The sequence below is a fragment of the Haliaeetus albicilla genome, chromosome 29, assembly GCF_947461875.1.
Source record: "Haliaeetus albicilla chromosome 29, bHalAlb1.1, whole genome shotgun sequence".
Taxonomy (NCBI): domain Eukaryota; kingdom Metazoa; phylum Chordata; class Aves; order Accipitriformes; family Accipitridae; genus Haliaeetus; species Haliaeetus albicilla.
Genome location: NC_091511.1, coordinates 2244172 through 2266670, shown reverse-complemented (window position 1 = coordinate 2266670; position 22499 = coordinate 2244172). Strand labels below are relative to the sequence as shown.

Here is a 22499-nt window from a genome sequence, read left to right as displayed (position 1 = left end):
GTGCCCACTTTGAGCTCTCCCTGAAGTGCAGCTGGACTGCACGCCGGCGACTGCCCCCTTGAGCAGGGACACCTCTCAAGGTTTCAGATCCTTAGCCAAGGAAGAGAGACCCCTTACCCGTCACAGATCCTCAGTAAGTGACTGAGAGCCTGCTGAATTAATACTATGAAACATTAATAATCCAGGCAGCTGCTCAACATTATAAACAATGAAGGAGTAATTCCATCACACGCTTCATAAAGGTTCAAAGACTCATTTTAAGGGCGCAGACCATCATTTGGAAGGCCCAAAGTCTGCTATCGAGGCCTCATTTTAGGCTGCAAAACTGCATGTTCCCTTCACGTCCAAAGCCTCATGGTAAGGGTCCAGTGCCCCCTTTGAGGACTAAAATCCTCGTATTTAGGGTCCAAGCCTGTTGTTTAGTACCCACAGCCTTTTCTGAGGACCCACAGTTTCAGTTTTAGGGTCCAAACCCTCCTTTTCAGGGTCCAAAGCCTCATTCCTAAGTTCCAGGGTTCACGCTTTTAAGGTTCAAAGATGCATTTTAAAAGGGTCCAGAGCATCATTTTTAAGCCCTAAAGTCTGATTTGGAAAGTCCAAAGCCTCATTTGTAGAGTCCAAATCTAAATTCCTAGGGTCCAGAGCCTCGTGTTTACTTTCCAATGTGTTAGCCTTCCAAAGCCTCATGTTAGGCTCCAAAAAAGCCTTTTTTCAGGGTCCAAAGCCACTTTTTTAGTATCCAGACAGGCATTTTTAGGGTCTGAGCAACATCCGGAGTGTACAAACCCTCATTTGAGGGGGTCCAAAGTTCCAGGGTTCACGCTTTTAAGGTTCAAAGATACATGTTAAGGGCCCAGAGCATCATTTTTATGCCTCCAAATCTGATTTTGAAGGTCTAAAGCCTGTTTATAGACTCCAAATATGAATTTCTAGGGTCCAAGTCTTCATTTTGCCTACCAAATGCTCATTTTTAGGCTCCAGACCCCTCTTTTTTAGGTCCCAAAGGCTCACCGTTAGTTTGCAGTCTCATGTTCAGGGTCCAAAGCCTCTTTTTAGGATCCAGACAGGCATTTTTAGGGTCCAAGCCACATCTGGAGTGTCCAAACCCTCATTTGGAGGGTCCAGAACCCCCTTTTAGGGCTCAAAGCCTCAGGTTGAGGTCCCAAAGCCTCATTTTTGGGTCCAAATCCTTGATTCCAGGGTTGAAAGACTGCATGCTAGGGTCCCAACCCACATGTTAGGGTACAAACGCCTCACTTAGGGCTCAAAGCACCGTTTCCTTCATGTCCAAGGCCTCATTTTGAGTGTCCAAAGACCCATTTGTAGGGCCCAAAGCACCGTTTTCAGGCCAAAATCTTTGTTAAGGCTTTAAGCCCTCATGAAATCATCAAAAGATGATTTTTCAGTCCTCACAAAATCTACCCTGAGAGGCTTCCCAGCTCAGGTGGAGACACTGGGTCACACAGCCCGCTGAAGTCCCACAGAGCTCCAATGGTCTCACCTTGGATCACCTCCAGCGAGGTATGCATAGTTTATATGAAGTGATACAGGTTCCTGAAGCTGCGGCGAGGTGCCTGTGGAGAGAAGAGGCTGCTGAGGCCCCAGTGTGGCTGTGGTGCCGGGCGGGTGAGAGGGTGCGGGGCAGCGCTGGGTGCACCGTGAGGTGCGGGCACCCGGCTGCACGTGGGAGCTGTGGGCACGGAGAGCTCCGTGCAGAAAACGGGACGCCCCGCACCCCTCGGCTGGGGCTCTGCTTGCCTGCCCACGGCTCGTCTCCTCTCGGCCCTGACCATCCTGACCGGCCTGCTCTACACGTGCCGGGAAGGAGACCTGACCCTGCAGACCGAGGGGACCAAAACTGGGCATGGTAGGGAGATGGCACTCTTGCAGGTCTCACTTTCTATGGCCCTCTCATCCCTTGCTGGTTTTACTTTCTGACCTTGCTCTGCCTACGTCCGTCACTGGGTCTGCTCTTGTCCAGGCAGGGTCACTTTTAACTAACAGTTCCCACAGGAAGAAGGCGTTTCAGAAAAGAATGCCCGTGAATTGAGAGGTCAGTTGAAACATGATACAGTAGAAACCGACTCAGTTGAGTCTGGCCAGTAAATAACTCAGCACTCCAGAATACCTTACCTCTAAATGCTTCATGTCTAATACATCTCAGCCATCTAATACACAAGTTTGGCAAAAAACACTCCCCTCAACTCACCGTCTTCCCTTCCTCCACAGATGGACCACGCAACACAAGACCATGCCAAGCAGCACGGAGCCCAAGACCACCACGGCACCTTCTGTGCAGTACTTCTGGAAATCCTTAGCGTCTGCGGCATTTGCGTTTCTCTTGCCATCCACACCCGGAGGAACAATTCTGCATGTTAGTGGGTCCTGCGCACTACTGGTGATCTCACAGGAGGTCTGACATTGCCAGGAAATTTCTTTCTCACTTTGTTAGCATCTCCAAATGAGCGAATATCCTGGGGCTGCAACATTTCCTTGGTTTCAGCAGAAACAAAGGAACCTTGCAAAGCCATTGCAAATCAATGCACTCTGGAGCCTCTCTTTCTCTGGGACGGCCGTAATCCAGTTTTCCCAGTGTCATGGCTTTGCTCCCCCTTCTCGGCCACCCTTCACATTTGCGCGCAATTTCTTTTCCGCTCGCCCACGTTCACTCTCCGAGGCTCGCTAGTGCTGCTGCCTGGAGGCTCTCGCTGACCCGTTGGGACAAGCTGTCCCACTGAACAGAACTCAGGAGGCCAGATGGAGAGCACGTGGGGGAGCACAGCTCTTTGACCAATCGCTCCTTTGAGCCACACCGACAAAAACCATCCCTGCATCAGGGAGTGCCACCCGCAGCTCTCCCCCCCCACCCCAGCACCCACACCCTGAGGGGACGGAGTCAGGCCCTCTCAGGAGACACCCGAACCTTGTTCTCCCCCTTTGCCTTTTCTCCAGCATGGGCACCGCTTGCACGCCCCCGGTTTTCAGGACTTGTCTCCCACTTATGGCTCCCTGCAAGACTGCTCAGTGCCTGGATTCTTTTGAAAAAAATCATACATCCCGGCGTGGTGGGCTTCCCCGGGGCTGGCCATGGGTTGCTCTGCACAGGGGGAGGAACGCTGGGAGGAGGTGCTCGTACTGCCCAGCAAGGCAGCCTAGAACGATATTCTGCCTGGCTGCTGTACCCTTCAGTTGCAACTGCAGAGCAGAATTGTGATAAGACTGGGTTTGAGGTCTGTCCTGTGCGTCATCTGACATGGTCAAAGAAGACCCTCGCGAGTCAGGCCTCCACGTCAGCCTTAATGGGATCTGCTGTATTTGGCCAGCGTGACTTTAGATGTACTCCAAAGGTGTTCCTCCCCTTTGCTGACAGTCTGCAAAGCTTAACCCATTTCTTTTTACAGTACTATTAATATTTCGTTATACTCTGTTCCATTTTTAATGCCAGCCTGGTTACCAATATCACATTCCTTCCACTCCTTCTCCCACCCAGCCCCACTCCAGCTTTCCGCTCATTTATCGTCCCAACGCTGCTCCAGCCCCGCAGCCTCTGCCACCCCGTCAGCCCTCCTTGATGCGCTCAGCGCTGGTTGGCCATCCTTTCCAGCACCCCCTTCCCTCTCTGCCCAGTCCATCCTCATTCAGGGCAGCATCCCCAGTCAGCTCAAGGATAACCCTTCGCACCTCACGTCCCACCAGCACGTCCCCATTCTGGTGGGTGAAAGCCTTCTTGACAGCCCCAGCTGGGAAACCAGGCTGATGCTGGGACAAAGGGGTCCCTCACTGGAGCGCAGGTCTCTGACAGCTTCTCTCACAGATCCAGCGCTGGTCCCAGCTCTGTGCATTATACCCCGACGGAAACGGCCAAAACAGCCAAGGATGCACTGCTTTTGGCCAAAATGTTTTTTTTATTTACTCTAAAAAGACTCATCTTCTGAGGTACAGTATCCCTGTTGGAACTGGTGACAGGGACACCAGAAGGGGTTAGGCTGAGGTGAGTCGAGAGAAATCGAAGTCTCCAGTGAAGAGGTATCGTCGGTGAAAGAGCAGCTGGGACAAGCGGGCAGAGGTGACGGGTCTGCGCTCGCGCTCCTGTACAGCTGCATGAGCTCTGCCACAAAAGGCCGTGGTGATGGGCTGGAGCTGTTGTTGAAAGTCCCATTTTCTTGAGCAACCTCAACTTTTCTTGTTCCTTCTCCTGACTCTGCTTTGCCTTTATCTCTAGTTGGATCTTCACTTTTCCAGGCAGAGTCGGTATCAGCTTGTCCCAGTGCTGCTTCATCTCCCTGGCTCCTTCTGTAGAAATGGGTTTCAGAAAAGACTACTCATTGATATGAATTAAGAGGCCAGGTAAAAAAATCTTACAGCAGAAATCTCAGCAGAGTACTGCCAGCAGCTGCCTTGGCACTCCAGGATACTCTAACTGCAAATACCCCATTGCCAACTGCAGCAATAACTAACTCTGGGGAAAAGCCAACTCACGGGTCTCTCTTCCTCAGCCGTGAAATGACTATGCAAGATCCAACTAGCCCAGACAGCACCACAGCCAAGGCTACTGCGGACACTGGGATATAGTACTTGCGCAGCAATTCGTGACCAGCAGCCTCAGACCTTCTCCCAGCATCTGCCCCTGCAGGAGAAAAGACAACGCCACACATTACTGTGCTCTGCGCTATGGATAGTCTCACAGTGTGCTTCACATGCCCAAGAGATTTGTTTTTCAGTGGCTGGTGCCTCTGGCTCCGGTGTCTTAGCGCCAGAGGACAGGAAGGATCACTTAAACTTCTCAGGGAGAAGAGCCCACATGCCAGCGAGCAGTTGCACCAGCACTACCTGTCTGTTCCTCCGGGCTGCAGGCCAGGGCTGTGTGCTGGGGACCTGCAGTTCAACCAACGAACAACGAACGGCACTGCAGGGGTAGAGCAGAAATGCTCCTGTTTTCCCAAGTGGACATCTCCTGAGCACTCCCCTTCAGGACGTCCCAGAGGCTGAAAGATGGGATCCAGCCCACGGGCTATTGCCTGGCTCCTGCAGTGCCACCTGCTTGTCACCCCCGGCCCCGATGCACACATTGCGGGAAGGCTGGCCCCGGGAGGGTGTGGTGCAGGGCTGGGTTGTAGCCCTCAAATGGCCTCTTGCCCAAAAGGGCAAAGTTCCTAAATTCCTGGGAACTGGGTGCGGCAGGAGGTGAGCAATCTCTAACCACGTCCAGAGAGGTCTACGAGCATCTCTCTGGCACGCTGCTGGCAATAACCTCCACACACCAGAGACGACAGTCGTCCTCAGAGAGCCACTCCTGGCTTCTTTGACAACACCTTCTCTGCACTGACACTTCCAGGTTTGGCTGCTGACATGATGTGCAAGAGCAGGCTGCGGGGGAAGAGCCTGCAGGCACACAGTGATTCTGACTGGTGACACCGGATGACCACAGGACAGCAATTACCTGGCATGCCAGTCTCTTTCTTCATCGGAGACTGGCACAGTGTGCCTGCTTCCCTTCTGAAAGGCCTCCTTCTGCACAGTCTCACGGTTGGTCTCTGTAGAAAGAAAGCGGGACAATTAGCAGCAACCATTCCTCATCAGGAAGACGATATCTTCACGAGGCAATAGTCTCCAAATACATTAATAAAGCTTAGAAACAAAGCCTGGGCTTTTGGGAGTGCATCTAGTCCAAAGAATGTGACGTTCACAGAGAAAAAATTAAGCACATGACACTTTTCACTCTACCGATACAGACAGCAAAACCTGACCTGCTGGGAAAACGGGAAATTGCACATGTGATCTTCTTGTTCACATTACATGTACTGCATTTTTGGCAAACTGCAAGATGATGCTAAATTGCTTCCTTCAAAGAGGATGGGAAAAAGCCGCAGCCAGCTCAGCTGGGGAAAGAGGCCTTCTGAGAAGCACATCCCACCATGCCAACTCCAGCACACAGGAAGGGGAACAGACACACATGGTGGACTGCACCCCAAGCTCTTGCAACCATGTTCTGGGCACTTTCACAAGTGGCAGTGAAGTCCCCCAAAACAAGAGGAAAACCACAGCCAAGTTTTCTGAAACACAACTAGAAATGGAGAGCTAAACCACCCAAGACTGAATTAACTGAACGATCCACTTAAGGCCACCTTCAAGTGAGGTGTCCGGCCTCAAGCTGGGTGTCCGGCTGCGACCCACCCCTGACTCCAAGGTGTCACTGAGAGTCCTCAGACATCAGGGAGAGCAAAGGGGCTGGACCAGGCTGTGAAGCCTGGGCTGCTCCAGTCCCGGCCGGAGGATCAATCCTGCCTGCAGCCCAGGCAAAGCCTGCTGGTCCCAGCGATTGAAATCTGCCTGCGCATCGGCTCCACAAGCCAAGGGCCCTCTCCCCTCCAGCGACTGGCAGGGTGCTGGCCCTCTCATGGCTCATGAGCAATTAGCTCCTCCGCACGTGCCTCACATGCTCCGGGAGCAGCATCAACAGTCACACTCATCCTACCACAGCTGTCAGTCTGCAGGCTGAATGTCAATCACAAACAAATGCCTGCAGAATCAGCGTCTGCACCTGAATTCCAACATTAGGAAAGGGCGGCCAAGATTTCTTGGGACATCATTCCTGCTTTGAACTTGCCCAGCCGCAAACTGGGCTGTGTTGAACACAAATTTTGAACACAAATTCAGCACACACTGGTTCCTGACATCTGGATACCAGCATCTGCACAAAGCAGCTCTGACCAGCAATGGTACAACTGGGGCAGCAGCTGCCTCTGGGACTCAGCCAGAACCACAATGGGTAGCAGACGCTGTGCTGGGCCATCTCTGTGGCTCATCAGCCCAGGCAAGGCATGAAATCGAGTGCCACTGCAGCGAGGCTCTGACTGATCCCTTCCTGCTGTGCAGGCTGCACCACGTCCACACATGAATCTAAAACCTCAGCTTCCCAAGCTGTACGGTTAACAGAGTGAAATACATTAAACAGGTGCTGCTTTCTCCAAGTCTTTTGGGATTTCCTTTGGAACTGCAGATATCTTCTGGGAATAGTTCCCTATTTTAGCTTTATGCTTTTGTCTTTGAGGACATTAACAGGAAGTATGAAGGTAAATGTCACATGAATAAAATATGGAAAATGAGCGCTTATTCTGTCAAGTCAATAAAGACTGACTACTCACCCCTGGGATGCCAGCTGGGATTCAGCCCAGGATTCAGCCCAGGAGCTGGAAAAGCCCTCCATCCGGCCACATCTGCAACCAAACACCCACGAGAGGTTACCATCACGTGTTCTGATCCACATCGTCATAACCGAGTAGCAGAACGTGCAAGGGGATCACGTAATGTCACGGCACGCACATGCAGGTCTGTATTCTCACACCTGCAGAGGCACCTGGCTGACATTCGGACTTTGAGCTGGCAGCTCTCAAAGAAGTGAAAAGCCATGACGTACCCATGCGACCTGCCTGTGGGTCAGCCCTGGAACCCAGCCAGGAAGCTGGATAACCATCGCCTGCAGCCACATCTGTAAATGAACATAGGACAGAGCAGCTCCCGTGAAATACTTCAACATACTTCTTCAGATCTGAATGACAGTGAATGCAATTCAAACACAGGATTACTCCAGAGCACTCCTCTCTCCCTTCCACTCAGGAGCATCTTGCAAACATTTACCAGGTGCCTGCAGTGGCCACTAACCAGGCATGGAACTGTCAGGAGACAGGACTCCCTGGAGCTCACACCAGCTCCAAAGCTCAACCCCGACGTGCCCGCTGGCTTTGCGGCCAGCCCTAGAAGCAGTGCAGGGGCGGAGAGGCTGTCAAAGACAGTTTAGCAAGGCAGAGCGCCCTGGGGCACATCACTGAGCCAGACCCATTCCCTCTCTGCTCTTCTGCGTGCCTGAGCATCAGCCAAGAAAGTAGTAAGCTAAATTTCACAGGAACAGAAAATTAAAATGTAAATGCTCATTCACTGAAGGGCCTTACCTGTGGGATCGCCCCAAGGCTCACGGACAGGCTCAAGTTGAGAAGTCAAGTAGCCCCTGTCTCCACGGACAGCTGTAACCAAGCAGAGATGAAAAACATTCCCATCGCACGTTGTGATCTACCTCTTCCTTAGTGACCCGCAGGGACTGGAAGGGGGTCAGGCAACAACACGGAACCCAGACGCGGGCTGAGATGTCCAAAGCTGCAGAGGGACCTGGCTGGGACCTGGCAGCTTTCAAACCTCTGTCTCCAGCCCATGTGCAACACCCCTCAAGGACCAGATGGACAAACATACGGCCTCTCAGGGCCTTCTCGCCAGACCTCTCACACACACACAAAAGGAAGCCCACACTAAAGTGGGAGCATGTAGCCCCAGAGGAAAAAAATGATCATTCACGATTCTTACAGAGAAGAGCCTGCTGGCCTTCTTACAGAGAAGAGCCTTCAGCCTGGAAGGCTGAACTACCACAACAAAACATTAAGAAATAACAAACCAAATATTAAAAAATACAAAAGGCCAATAACAAATGAAGACTGAATACTTCTTACCTCTGGGATTTCCCCCAACCTCAGGAACAGAATTCCACCGAGCATCTTGATCAACATGGACTGCGGGAACCAAACAGGTAATCAAACACAGGTGTGTGGTGGTGCTGCCCCCTGAGCCACTCTGAGACCTCAGGATAAACCATGGATGCTTTGGGAAACCCCCCTATTGTGCTGTTATCTTGGTTGTAAGTGCAGCGCCTTTAGGGCACCAGGCAGCCCCTGGCCACCCCTGGGCCATCTGCTGCCCGAACTACGTATCAGAACGACTCAGCACAAATTGTGGCCAGAATGTAAAATAATGACCAAAGCCAATCATCTCGAGACCCTATAAACAGCGATCCAAGGCGAGACCTTTGGAGCTCTCTGGGACTGCAGCGGGCTGTGTGACCCAGCATCTCCCCTGAGCTGGGACGCCGCCCAGGGTAGATTTTGCGAGGACTGAAAGATTGTCGTCCGTCAACGGTTTCGCGAGGACTTAAGGGCCCGATTGCGTGAGCTTTACTGACCGTCCATTGACGAATGCTGGCACATAAATGCGAGTAATTCATGAAACTCATGAAAGGGAAATTTTAATCATAGGTTAACCTCGGGGGGGGCGGTAAAATTTGGTTCAGAACTGTTGTATCTGTGCGTGTGCATTTGGAGTTTGGTTCGGAACTATTTCGCCTGTCTGTGTGTGGTTCAGAACCGTCTTCTCCGTCTGTGCCCATGTGTGATTTGATTTAACCTCCACCTGTGTGCAACCCTGCTGCAAGTTTCAGGCAATCCTTGCCATTTTCGAATCTTTAAGTCACAGATTTCATTGTAACAAATTCCATCGAATCACTCTGTTAAACTGGCTGAGGAAGCCAACACCAACGAACTGGAGGAAAAAGCGATCGCCCACGCTTCTTGGGGACAAGAGCCTGTGAAAGGCTGCGCCAGCACTACCCCTGCGTGTTCCTCCGGGCTGGGGACCTGCGGGTCATCCAAGGGGAGCAGGGCTGCAGGACTAGAGCAGAAATGCTCCCATTTTCCCGAGCGGACAAGTCCTGAGCACGCCCCTCCGGGACGTCCCCGAGGCTGAAGGCCAGACCCACAGCTCTGGGCACGGCTGCAGCCAGCCCAGGGAGAAGCGCTGCCACGGGCTGTCACCTGGCTCCTGCAGCACCAATTACTCACCACCGCCGGCCCAACACACATACAGGGGACAGACTGGGCCGGGCGGCAGGGACTCAGCGCCGGGTTTCTTACCCTGCACGACCGCTCCCAGCTCCCCTGCTCGCCCAGAAAATGCCCCCGAAGCAGCTGCAGCCCCTCTATGCCTCCCCACAGGGTGCCTGCCTGGCTCGCTCAGCCTGGCCCAGCTGCTCTCCCAGACCCAGCCCTAGCCCTGGCCCCACTGCTGCCCCGCTGAGGTGCGGTGGATGCCACGCTGCCCTGCTCGGAGCTGGGTGCTGGCCCCCTGCCCGCCTGCCTACCTGCTCCCTGCGCTCGCCTTGGAGCAGCCTGGGCGTCCCAGGCTTGCAGGGCCAGCAGGAGGAGGCAGGCGAGGACCACGGCCCCCCAGGCTCGCACCATGCTGCTGCCGCTGCTGCTGCTGCCGCCGCTGCTGCCGCAGTGTTGCCCGCAGCTGGCACAGCACAGCATGTCAAAGCGGGGCTCTGTGACCTCACAGCCTGTCGGCCACCCCCTCCACCAGGCCTCCCCAGCGCAGCCCCGCTGCCAGGGCATTACTGAATCGGCACACTATGGCATCTCCTGGTTCTACATGAGTGTGGAAGAAGCAGCAGTGGAGGAGGGTGGACCTATCTGGGGAGGCAGCACAGCGTCTAGGAGCACACAGGCACTCAGGTCTTGCTTCCCAGAAATCGGTCAAGACCAAGAGCTCCATAGGAAGACTGCATAAAAAAGCCAACTGCAAGTGCTTTTACTTGCCACCAACTCCTGTGCAGCGTCCCGAGGAGCAAGAAGCGCAGAACAAGAAACCTTCCTTCAAGTGAAGGCACGCAGCCTGCTGTTTGAGCAAGAGGCAGAGAGCACCAGCTGAGAACAACCTCTGCTTTTAACTACACCTAGCTCTGCCACCTACACAAGGAGACCAGCTCCTAATGATCCCTAGCCCTAAAACCACAGATCTTCCCTAGGGCAATGCTAAGGAAATACCAGAGCACAGGGACACCTGGTCATTCAGTTTAAGCTGATGGGGAGGACAAAGGACTAGAAGGAGAACACTAAGATGAGGGAGAAGACTGAGGAGCCGAGAAAGAAAGGCTAGAGAGATGGAGAAATCAAACAGGGACGAGGTGCCCTGCAGAGAGGAGGAGGAAGACAAAGTAGGGGTGAGGAGCAGGACAGAGAGATGGGGACAGAAAGAGGAAGAAGGAAGGGGAGACAGACAGGAACAGGAAGTAGGACGTACAGATGAAGAGAGAAAACGAAGGACAGGGAGAAAGACAAAGGGACTGAGAAATAAAGAGAGGGTCAGATTTGGACAAAGAGACTGAGAAGGGGGGAGAACCAGCAATGGGCTGGAGGACAGAGACAGGGGAAGAGGACAAGAGGGCTGAGAAGCAGGAAAGAGGAAGAGAGGACAAATAAAAGGGAGAGCCAGCTGGACAGTGGTGTATAGCAAGAAAGGATGGGACAGGCAGCAGGACAGAGAAATAAAGACAGAACAGATGGGGGCAGGGAGCAGGACAGAGGTGGAGAGAGAAGCAGCAGGGACAGAGGGATAGAGAGAAGAAAAAGACAAGAAGAAGGGTGGGGGGCAGGGCAAGACGGTAACAGGGAGCAGTACATACATGGATCATCAGAGAAAGGCAGGGACAGGGAGCAGGACAAGGCGATACAGAGAGAGAAAAAAGGGACAGGGAGGAAGGACAAAGAGAAAGACAGGCCAAAAAAAAGAGACAGGGAGCAGGACACGGAGGCAAAAAAGCCGGGGTTGGGCAGCAGGACAGAGAGATGGAGAAGGAAAAAAGAGCATTGGGCTGCAGGACAGAGATGGAGTGAGAAACAAGAGTGACAGGGAGCAGGAGAGAGTGACTAAGAGAGGGCAAACCCTGAAGAGGGAGCAGGACACAAAGGTAGAGAGCAGGGGGAAGACTCGGGGAGAAGAACAGAGAACCAGAGAGAGAATGAGAGGAGTAGGGAGCGGGACAGAGAGATGGAGCAGAAGGGGGGAAAGATGGGCGGCAGAACAAAAGGAAAGAGAGACAAGGACAGGGGCAGGGAGCAGGACAAAGGGGTGGAAGAGGCAACAAATAGTGATGTGCTGCAGGACTGAGATGGAGGAAGTAAAAAATAGACAAAGGGGGCAGGCCAGAGTGACAGGGACAGAAAAATGGAACAGGGAGCAGGACAGCACGGGAGGAAAAACCAACCATGATGGGCAGCAGGACAGAGAGATGGAGAAAAGAAAAATACTGCGCAAGAGAGAGGGGAAAGAAGGGACAGACGGGGATATAGTGAGAAAGGATGGGCCAGGGAACGGGACAGAAAGACAGAAAAGATGGGGGCAAGAAAAAGGACAGAGGGACAGCAAGAGCAAAAAAAGGGACAGGGGTCTGGACAGAGATGGAAAAAGAAGCATCAGGGAAAGAGGAAGAGAGGCAGAAAGGAGGGGGGGGCAGGAGAGAGAAAGAAAAATAAGGACTGGGGGCAGGACAGAGATTGCAAAAAAAGCCTGGGGTGGGCAGCAAGATGGAGAGGGAGCAAATAAGAGTAGGGGCAGGGGGCAGGACAGAAGGATATAGTGAGAAACAACTGGGGCAGGGAGCAGGCCAGAGTGACAGACAAGAACGACAACAAAGAGAAAGACAGGGACGGTGAGCAGCACGGAAGGATGGAGAAAGCAAAAGAGGTATCAGGAGCCCGGCAGGGAGGTGGAGGAAGGGGAAAAACCCCAAAGTGTCAGGGAGCAGCAGAGAGGGACAGAGCGATAAGAGATGGACAGGAAGAAGGACAGGGACAGTGGCATAGAGAATGAAAAAAGACAGGGATGAGCAGGACAGAGCGACAGAGAGAAAGAAAGAGAAGCAGAAGGACGGGGGGGTGGGGCAGGCAGATAAGGACACAGAGCGAGACATACAAGCAGAGAGAGACAAAGGACAAGGAACAGGCCAGAGAGACTGTGAAAATCAGAGCGCGATGCAGATCTGGACAAAGAGTCAGAGAAGACAACAACAGCAATGGGCTGCAGGGCAGAGAGAGAGGAAGAAAAAAACCAGAGGGGCAGGGAGGAGGAGAGAGGGGCAGCAAGGAACCAAAAGGGACAAGTAGAGCAAAAGAGAAAGAGGGGCCTGGAGAAAAGAGAGGGACAGGGAGCAGGACACAAAAATAGAGACAGGGGAAGAGGTACAGGGAAGTGAGAAAGAATTACACAGAGAGAAAGGGGAGGGGGCAGGGAGGTACTGAGGGGCACAGAAGAGGGGTGACATGGCCCCAAGGGCCTGGGACTCACCGGAGCTCTGACTCTCTGCATTACCAGGCAAACTTTACAGTTCTGGCACTTCCTTCTCTGTCTGTGTGTCCTTTCCTGCCTTCCCCTTCTGCAGCTCCAGTCACTTGCCTGTCCTCCACCTAAGAGAACGCATTGGTGTCTGACAACATGAGGCTTCCTAGATACACAGCCACCCACTACAGGGCCGCCCTATATTTGCCATTGCATATACAGAGCCCACGGTGCACGTTGGTGATCTGGTCTGCCGAGGACTACGCAGAGGGATCCCTCCTGCCCCGCAGAGGTCGGCTCTCTCTTGCTTGCAGCTGGAGAGAGACAGAGGGACGGCCGTCCTCATTCTCCAGCTGCTTCACCTTCTTCTGATCTCTTTGGCTTCAGCCGCAGCAGCTCCTCGCCAAAGGCAGCAAGCGTCCACCCGCTGCCAGGAAAACACAGCCAGAGACAGCCCACGCCCACCTCAGCCAGATGCAGTCAACGGACACCCGAGCCCTCAGTGTGGCCTCTGGGAGAGGGAAAGCAGCAGCAGCGTCGGTTCCTGCAGCCGGCCCCAGGCTGGAGTCCCTCCTGCTGCAGGAGCTCCTGCAGACACCTCTCCTGTTGCAAATATTTTGATAAAGAAATTAAAATTTAATTAAGAAGTAGAAAATTGTGAAGCATAGGTATGGGAGTGTTAAGTTTGAAATGTAGTCATAGGAACTTAGGAACTTTAGAAAATGCACTATGTGTAACCATAAGAATTCAAGTATTGTCTAAAATCAGTTGACCACAGAAACTTTGACAAAGGTTTGTGGATTTGTAGTGTTTTGTTTTAAGAAACCAAAGAAACCGTTATGGACACCAATTTGCTGCCTGGAGACCCCTCACCCTTCCCACCTCCATCTAATTTTCAGGGATTCCAATCAGTAGAGTTAAGTGAGATTAACCAATGATTGTTTTAACATAAGAATATTAAGAAGATGGTGTGACTGAAGGACCAATTATTAGAAAAGGATAAATTTAAGAACAGACATAGTATGCATTTTTGTAGGGTTCGGCGTTCGGAAGATCTCGCGATGTCACGGAAAGTTAGAGGGTTAGTCGCAGCCTTATGATCTGTCTGTAATCCCGCCTACCCTTGTTAGTATAAAAGGAATTGACTGCGCAATAAAAGGCGGAAGTTGGCGCTCACACTGTGTGTGTTATCTGTCTCTTTCCCTGGTCTGGGGCTGATCAGTGATCTAATCGTGGCACCTTGATATGCGGCGAGCGCTACACATTTTTATGTAAACTAGTATAGGTGATGGTGAGAATCGTACCGCGCAGAATCACCCAAGAGAGGTCAAGAGGCGGACAAGTGAGGAAGACTACAGAAGACCACCGGAGGGCTCCTGAAGACCACCAGAGACCTTCACTGCGCCTGTGTGAAGAGACATTTATATATGCGAATGATTTATCAGAAAGTTAATGATTATGTATAGCATTTTCCAGAAGTTTAGTGACTATGTATAACAGGTGTGTATTTAACCTGCACAGTTAGACTAGCCAGGTGCACACGATAGGTGGAGCGATCCCCCGCGTGCCCAGCGCTGCAATAAAGGAGTGCCCGCTTCTTAACTTCTCCTTGCTGTTCAGGAGTCTTATTCCGGATTTCGGTACCACTCCTTCCCCGCCCCCGCCTTAACCGAGGCCCGAGGGCACCCGAGGCCCGGCTCGCTGCTGCCAGGACAGGCCGTGGGGCGGCCTGGAGCTGCGGGACAGGCCTCAGGGGGGCTCTGGCAGTCGGGGCGCCCGCTGCCTGTGCCCGGGGGGGGGGCTCTGTCTCCGGCTCCTTCCCCTCCCCAGCTCCCGGGTCCCTGCCGGGGCTGCCCCGGCCGGGCCCGGCTCCAGCCGAGCGGGGAGCGGGCCGCGGGCAGGAGACACCCCCGCGCCCGCCCAAGGGCCTCGCTCGCCTCACGGGCAGCCCCAGCCCTCACCTCAGCCGGGCCGCAGCCGGAGCAGAGACTGCAGAGGCCAACATGGCCGCCCGGCAGCCCCGCAGGCCCCAGGACTACAGCTCCCAGCATGCCCCGGGAACCACCGGCGCCCCCGGCAGCCCCGCAGGCCCCAGGACTACAGCTCCCAGCATGCCCCGGGAACCACCGGCGCCCCCGGCAGCCCCGCAGGCCCCAGGACTACAGCTCCCAGCATGCCCCGGGGCGCGCCTTCCTGCTGCCTGACCCTGCAGGGACACCATCCCCGGCCCGGCCCCGCCCCCCGCAGGCCCCATGGCCGCCTCCCCGGGGGAGGAGGAGGAAGAAGAAGAAGAGGAGGAGGAGGAGGAGGAGAAGACGAAGGAGGGACAGAGCGGCAGAGAGAGGGGGGACAGGGCGGTGGGCTGGCCGGAGAGGGGCCGGAGCAGGACAGAGCGGGAAAGGGATGGAGGGGCGGGGGGGCTGCGGTGGGCTGACCCTGGCAGGACGCCAGGGGCCCCCCAGAGCCGCCATGTCACTGCCCCCCCTCAGCTGGAAGGGGGAGAGAAAATAGAACGAAGGTGCTCGTGGGTCGAGAGGAGGACAGGGAGACCGCTCAGCAGTTACCGTCGCGGGCAAAACGGACTCGACCTGGGGAAATGAATGTAATCTAGCGCCAACCGAATCAGAGCAGGGTCCTGAGGAATAAAGCCAAATCTTAAAAACGCCTTCCCAGGTGTGTCAGCCCACCACACCCTGATCCGCAGGTTTGGGGGTGCTTTGCCTCTGTCCTGGCCCCGGTCCAGTCTTTTGGGGGTGCCTGGCCCCTGTATGGGCTGCGATCCCTGAGGTTTGGGGTTCCCTGCCCCGCCCTGGCCGTGGCCCGCGGGGATTTCAAGCTGCCTCGTCCCTGTTGTGGCCCTGACGGGCGAGGTGTGGGGTTCTTCACCCCTGTCTTGGCCACTACGAGTGCAGTTTGGGGGCACCCTACCCCTGTCCTGGCCCTGATCTGCGGTGTTTGGGGGATCCTTGCCCCTGTCCTGGCCCTGAACCTTGAGGTTCGGGGTTTCCTGGCCCACTCCCTTCCCAAAAGCAACTTGGCTCGGGGGTGCCCTGCTCCTGTTCTGGACCTGATCCACTCTCTGGGCCGTTACCCGTGGGGTTTGGGGGTTCTTGGCCCTTGTTCCGACCCTCCCCAATGGGGTTTCTTGGTGCCGTGCCCCGTCATGGCCATCACCCACCCGTGTGGTTTGGGGGTGTCCTGCCCCAGTCCTGGCCCTGACCTGTGTGGTTTGGGGTTTCTTGCCCCTGTCCTGGCACTGACTCATGGGGTTTGGGGCTCTCTACCCCTGTCATGGCTGTGACCCACGGGGTTTGGGCTTTCCCTGCACCGGTCCTGGCCCACCAACCTGTGGGGTTTGGGGTGCCCTGTCCCTGTCTGGTCCATGACCTGCAGGGTTTGCAGTTGTCCTGCCCCTGTCCTAGACCTGACCCGAGGGGTCTGGGGGTCCCCTGCCCCCTTCCTGACCTTGGACCACACAGTCCATAGCTTCCTGTTTAGGGCCTGAACACAGTCTTTGGAACATGGCAGGATGAAACCTCGATTTCTGTACGTCCAAAAAAAATACATCCAAAAGTTTTGTTACTTACTTTATGTACAACTTCAGTTTCTATATGTTCAAATAAAAATACATCCAAAAAGTTGTTACTGTCTGTACACCAATTTTTTAAAATATTTTTTTCCAAATTGACAATGAATTTTAAACCTGATTTTTCACCTATTTTACTACCAACCACCTGTTGCCCCCCCCTCATCCCCAACAGGATTTTTACCAACAGATCCAAGATCTGTGTCTTGTTTGGCAGAATTTGGGCCAAAAATAAGGATGAAAACCTGGTGCTGGGGAGCCAGGAGTTGCACTCTTCTGGGACTGGCATGGGGCCTGCACTGAGGCTTTGCTGTTTGACTTGTAATTAAAGCTCTGAAATTTAAGGACGATCTTTTAACTGCTCGCTGCCCACCACCGAACATTAATTTTACTATTTTTCAACAGCAAACCCCAGCAGTTTTAAGTCAGAGCTGACGCCAGGTGTCAGAGCAGGGCTCCATATCGCTGCCCCATCCGGGCAGGACCCAGGTGATAGCAGTTTTGGGGCATTTCACCCCCAAATATGGCTTGGGGCTATGTTTTTTGCCCTGTCCCAGTGAGATAAATATGGCAAAATATTTGGCAGAGGCATTTTTCCTTGGAGATACTCCTTTTCTCCCTGTCACTGCCTTCCCCTGCGGCTTGCTAAAACCCATCCCTCTGTGCCCCAAATCCTTCAGAGGCCTCTGTCCCCTCTGGACATCCCCTTTGGGTACCCCGCCAGCCCTTCTGGGTGCTCCCCATGTGCCCGTGTGCCCCTTTGGATGCCTCCCACGTGCCTCCGTGCCCCTTTGGGGCACCCCTCAGGTCCCTTTGGGGCACCCCTCAGGTCCCTTTGGGTGTCCCCTGTCTCCCTCTTGGATGTCCCCCAGTCCCCCCTCAGGGTGCCCCCCCTCCCCCAGGCTCCTCCGTGCCCTTTGGGTTATCCCCAGCCCTCTTTGGGTACAGCCCCCCTCCATGCCCCTCTGGGTGCCCCCCGGAGCCCCCCAGTCCCTTCTCAGTGTCTTTTGGGCCCCCCTGGAGCCTTTCCCCTCCCTGCCACCCCCTAAGGAGAGAGGTCCTGGCATCCCTCATCCCCGTCCCCATGGGGACAGCACCCCATCCCGCCCCCCCCCCAGTCCCCAGTCCCCAGGGTGTCCTCATCCTCCTTAAGGGCCCCTGGCCAGCGCTGGCCCCGTGCCCCAAACCTGATGGGCATCCCCAGCTGCTGCCGCGATGGAGGAGACGTGAGTGTCCGCGGGGGTTCGCGGCATACCCCCCACCGCTGGCACCCCCCTGAAACCCCACTGTTTCTCCCAGGGTGCCCTCGGTGGAAGCCTACGAAGCAGCCATGGTGCTCAGTGGGGTGGGGGATGCGCTTGGGTACCGGGGGGGCCGCTGGGAGTACTGCACCTCGGGATCCCAGATCCACGCCGAGCTGGCTGAGCTGGGGGGGCTGGAGGCCATCACCCTCGAGCCCCCTGAGTGGCCCGTCAGCGATGACACTGTCCTCCACCTCGCGACCGCCGAGGGCCTGGCCACAGGTGGGGGGGGGGGGGGGAGTCTCCACTGCACCCCACAGACACAGGGGAGGGTCCCCAGGAGAGGGCGTCCCCATTGTACCCCAGGCCCACAGTGGAGCGAGTGTTCGGCGGGGGCGGGGGGGGGGGCTGTCCCTGTTATACCCCTGGGCTGCATGCCGGTTCCCTGGGGGGGGGTTGGAGGTCCCTGTTATAAACCTTGGGCTGCATGGTGGGGGTCCGGGGGTAGTGTTGGGGGTCCCTGTTATACTTCTGGGCTGTATGGGGGGGGACCCTGGGGAGGTTTGGGCGTCCCCGTTATACCTCTGAGCTGCTTAGGGGGGTTTCTGGGGGGGGTTGCAGGTTCCTGTTATACCCCGGACCCAGACTGGAGGGTCCCTGGGAGGGGCTTTTGGGGGGCCCTGGCCAGCCCTGGAGGGGGTTTGGGGGCATCCTAATTCTGCCCCCCTTTTAGGGGCTCCAGTGAGGTTCCCTATTTCTCCCCCCCAAAAATTGGGGTGTCCCCATTTCCCCGCGGGGGGGGCTCCCATTTTTCCCCACAGTTTGTGGGAATTTATGTCCCCTTTCCTCCCGTATTGAGTGCTGAGGGGGCCCACTTCCCCCTCCCAATTTGGGGGGCCCAGAAGGGGTTGCCCCTTTCCCACCCAATTGGGGGTGCTCAGGAGGATTCCCCATTTCTCCTGAGTTTTGGGGTGTTCATGGATGTTGTCCCACTTCCCCTCCTGTTGTGGGGGTGCACGGGGGATGTCACCCTTTCCCTCTAGTTCTGGGGGTGTCCCCTTTTCCCTCCACTTCTGGGGGTCCATGGGGGGCGTCCTCCTTCCCCTTCAGTTTCGGGTTTTCCACGGAGCGGTGTTCCCTTTCCCCACCGTTTGGGGGTGGGGCACTGGGGGTCTTCCTCTTCCCCTTCGATTTGGGGGGTGCATGGGGCCTCTCCCTCCCCTCCAGTTTGGGTGGCCCAGGGGGGTCCTCACTAACCCCCCCCCCAGGCCTGGAGGGGGAACCCCTCCTGCAGGAGCTGGCTCGCCGCTACGTGGCCGCCATGGGCGACATGGAGGGCCGCAAGCCGGGGCCCACCAGCATCCTGGGTGAGTGGGGTCTGAGGGTCTGGGGGGAGTCAGGGGGTGTCAGGGGGTCTCACACCACTGACCCCCCCCCCCAGGCACCTCGCAGCTGCGGCCTGGGGAGCCTGAGGGCTATCGCATCCCCTTCAACCCCACCGGCACTGGCTGCGGGGCCGCCATGCGTAGCCTGGCCATCGGCCTCAGGTGGGGACAGGGACACGGGAAAGGACAGCAGCGCGGGGATGGGGACACGGGGGCACACGTGGGGATGGGGGGGACGGAGGTATCAGAGCTGGGGGGACAGGGGCAGGATGGGGGTGGGGACAGGGGGGTGGCAGAGCTGGAGGGATGGGGACATGGATGGGATGGGGGAATGGGAGTGTCAGAGAGGGGGGAATGGGGACATGGGGGTGTCGGGGACAGGGACACAGAGGGGACAGGAACAGGGGCACCGGGGTGTCAGAGCTGGGGCAATGGGGACATGGGGATGTCAGAGCTGGGGGGGTGGAGACATGGGGGGTGGGGGGCACAGGGGGACAGGACACTGGAGTGCCAGAGACGGAGGGATGGGGACGTAGTGCGGATGGGGACGTGGGGCTGTCAGGTAACGGGGTGTCCGGGCCATAGGGGAGTCAGGGATGGAGACGTGGGGGTGTCAGAGCTGGAAGGGACAGGGAGATGGAGGGGACTGGGATGGGAACACAAGGCTGTCAGACCTGGGGGGGGATGGGGACATGGGGAAAGAGGGACAAGGCGGGATGGGGGGACATGGGGATGGAGACATGGGGGTGCCAGAGCTTGGGGGACAGGGACATGAGGGTGTCAGAGCTGGAGGGAGGGGGGCATGAGGTGATGAGGATGGGGTAACAGGGACATGGGGGTGTAAGAGGTGGGGGAATGGGGACACAGAGGGGGATGGGGACATGGGGGTGTTGGACCTGGAGGGGACAAGGACTGGGGATTGGGCATATGGTGGTGCTGGCACTGGGAGGCGGGGGACAGTGGGCATGGGGGTCCGTGGATGTCTGAGCTGGGGCAGGGGGCCCTATGGGAGAGAGAACATGGGGACAGCGATAGAGAGGAAGGGACATAGGGGTCACAGAGCAGAGAGGGGGATATGGAGGTGGGGGGCCGGGGGCATGGGGACGGCGGGGTCAAGGACAGCAAGGACAAGGGTGGTGGGATGGGGATAGGGACAAGGCTAGGGACACGGGGACAGGGAGGGGACAGGGGAGGACGGGGACAGGGCTGATGCCAATGCAGGTACCCACACGCCCGGGAGCTGCCGACGCTGATCCGGGTGAGCATCGAGAGTGGACGCATGACCCACCACCACCCCACCGGTGGGTGCCAGGCAGGGGGGGGACAGGGGAGGAGGGGACACTGAAGCCCCCCCTGAAATCCCTGTCCCCACAGGGTACCTCGGAGCACTAGCGGTGGCCCTCTTTGGGGCGCTGGGGGCTCGGGGGGAGCCCCCAGAGCGCTGGGGGGCCGAGCTGCTGCGGGTCCTGCCCCTCGCATGGGACTACGTGGAGGGTGCTGGGGTTGCCGTGGGGGACAACGCTGCCGCCTGGCCCTTCTTTGGGGATGCCTGGCACCGGTGAGGGGGTACTGGGAGGGTTCTGTAGGGTCACTGGGAGCACTGGGAGTGGCTGGTGAGGATACTGGGAGGGGCTCAGGGGCTCACTGGTGTCACTAGTGCCTGCAAGGCTCTCTCCCAGTCCTGGAGGCGCACCGCACTGGTGCCACTGGTGTCGCTGCTCTGCCCCAGTGCCTGGATGTCCCCAGTGTCCCTTGCCCCACTGTCACTGGTGTCACTGCTGACCCTGGTGGCCACTCTGTCTGCAGGGCCACCGGTGCGCATCCCGTCCCTGCTGCTCCCAGTGTCCCCAGTGTCCCAACCGGTGCTGCTGTCCTCAGCCATGGGAATGTGGCCCAGGGCCACCCCACACCCCCACTGACCTCGGTGTCCCTGGTGCTCTTGGTTTCCCTGGTATTACTGGTGTCCCCGCTGCATCCACTGCCACGGTGCCCCTGGGTGTCCTGATTGTCCCCAGTGTCCCCACAGGTACCTGCTGTCACAGGGGCTGCATGAAAGCCACAGCCCAGTGACCCCCAGCGCCACTGATTACCCCATTGTCACCGGTGACACCAATGACCTCAATTTCCCCAATGACACCAACGTCCCTGCTGACCCCAATATCCCCGTGTTCCTGGAGACCCCACAATCCCCAGTGACCCCAGTGTCCGCGTGTCCTCAATGACTCCAGTGTTCCCAGTGACCTCAGTGTCCCGTGTCCCTGCAGGTACCTGGAATCCCGGGGGCTTCTGGAGGGTCATGGCCCACCACAGGTGCCGTCCCTTCCGTCACCAGCCGAGCGGGATGCTGCGTACCTGGGCTGGGCACTGGAGGGGTGGCCAGGGCGCAGCGGCCATGACGCACCCATGGTGGCCCTGGAGGCCCTGCTGGCAGCCGGTGGGTGCTGGGGGGACCTGTGTGCCAGGGCGGTGCTGCATGGTGGGGACAGCGATTCGACGGGGACCATCGCCGCTGGGTGCTGGGGGCTGCGGGGGGGGCTGGCGCCCATCCCCCCTGGGCTGCACTGCTGCCTTGAGTACCGTGGGCGGCTGCGCGATGCTGCCCACCGCCTCCACGCGCTGGCCTGGGGGAAACGCTGAGCCCCCCTGTGTCCCTGGTGTCACCTGCTGTCCCCCTCCCAGGAAAGCCCCTGTGGGTCCCCAGGGTGCAGCAGAGACCTTCACGGGATCCTGGAGCAGCTTGGGAGGGTCTCTGGGGGTCAGCAGGGCCCTTCGTGGGGTGCTGGGGAGCTCAGGAGGGTCCCTGGGGGTCAGCTGGGACCTTCGCGGGGTCTTGGGGGGGCTTGGGAGAGTCCCTGGGGGTCAGCTGGGACCTTCACGGGGTCCTGGGGTGCTCGGGAGGGCCCCTGGGAGACCCTGGGGGGAAGCGGGGCCCTTCAAGGGGTGCTGGGGGCCTCAGGCAAGCCCCACAGAGACCACCATAGCCACATCCAGGTGGCCTTTTATCCCTCCACAGTTAGACACCCCAGAACTTCCCTGAGGAGCCTCAGTCACCCCCACAGTAAAAAAGTGTCCTCCCAGGTCACTCTGTGTCTAGGTTTGTGCCCTGCGCCTCTTGTCCTGTCACTGCCATTGCTGAGATCCCACCCGGGGAGGACCCCCTACAGCCAAATCTTCTCCAGGCTGAACCGTTCTGGCTCACAGAGCCCCTCCAAGAGGCTCCCGGCCATGGAGCATCTCAGCGGCCCTTTACTGGACTCTCTCACAGTCACTCCGTCTCTCTTGTACCAGTAGCCCAGGACTTGGACCCAGCGTTCAAAGGGTGGGCTTGTCAGTGCTGAATGGAGAGGAAGAAGC

General features: G+C 56.8%; 2 protein-coding genes and 1 long non-coding RNA gene across 4 annotated transcripts; 1 reads left to right on the top strand and 2 right to left on the bottom strand.

The window, feature by feature from the left end:
- Positions 1 to 3885: 3885 nt before the first annotated feature.
- On the bottom strand, positions 3886 to 5312 carry LOC138682694 (uncharacterized). The gene is made up of 2 exons (XR_011322690.1): positions 4480 to 5312; positions 3886 to 4293 (listed from the first exon to the last, which is right to left on the bottom strand). It is a non-coding gene; the product is annotated as an uncharacterized lncRNA (long non-coding RNA).
- A 124-nt stretch (positions 5313 to 5436) lies between these two features.
- Positions 5437 to 14975, bottom strand: LOC138682591 (uncharacterized). The gene is made up of 8 exons (XM_069773849.1): positions 14895 to 14975; positions 13154 to 13536; positions 9959 to 13061; positions 8499 to 8558; positions 7950 to 8021; positions 7418 to 7489; positions 7146 to 7217; positions 5437 to 5534 (listed from the first exon to the last, which is right to left on the bottom strand). Exons 3-8 carry the CDS (start codon positions 10209 to 10211, stop codon positions 5437 to 5439), a joined length of 627 nt encoding a protein of 208 aa, XP_069629950.1. The 5' UTR covers positions 10212 to 13061; positions 13154 to 13536; positions 14895 to 14975.
- Positions 14976 to 17671: 2696 nt separating this feature from the next.
- On the top strand, positions 17672 to 22193 carry LOC138682692 (ADP-ribosylhydrolase ARH1-like). 2 transcript variants are annotated; one of them, XM_069773984.1, is made up of 8 exons: positions 17672 to 17745; positions 17819 to 18042; positions 19029 to 19127; positions 19202 to 19307; positions 20367 to 20446; positions 20520 to 20703; positions 20952 to 21096; positions 21410 to 21680. In XM_069773984.1, the coding sequence occupies exons 1-8, from the start codon at positions 17735 to 17737 to the stop codon at positions 21539 to 21541; spliced, it is 981 nt and encodes a 326-aa protein (XP_069630085.1). In that variant the 5' UTR covers positions 17672 to 17734; the 3' UTR covers positions 21542 to 21680. The 2 variants fall into 2 exon arrangements, with proteins under 2 accessions (XP_069630085.1, XP_069630083.1); XM_069773982.1 differs by lacking the exon at positions 20952 to 21096 and having other exon boundaries at positions 17684 to 17745; positions 21410 to 22193.
- Positions 22194 to 22499: the final 306 nt, after the last annotated feature.

Coding starts and splice junctions, on each gene's coding strand:
- LOC138682692 (XM_069773982.1), top strand. Junction 18,043..19,028: donor CGCCGAGGGCCTGGCCACAG/GTGGGGGGGGGG, acceptor CCCCCCCCCCAG/GCCTGGAGGGGGAACCCCTC. Junction 20,447..20,519: donor GACCCACCACCACCCCACCG/GTGGGTGCCAGG, acceptor CTGTCCCCACAG/GGTACCTCGGAGCACTAGCG.
- LOC138682591 (XM_069773849.1), bottom strand. CDS start 10,211: ATGCCCTGGCAGCGGGGCTGCGCTGGGGAGGCCTGGTGGAGGGGGTGG. Junction 7,490..7,949: donor GCCTTGGGGCGATCCCACAG/GTAAGGCCCTTC, acceptor GTTCATTTACAG/ATGTGGCTGCAGGCGATGGT. Junction 7,218..7,417: donor CCCACAGGCAGGTCGCATGG/GTACGTCATGGC, acceptor GTTTGGTTGCAG/ATGTGGCCGGATGGAGGGCT.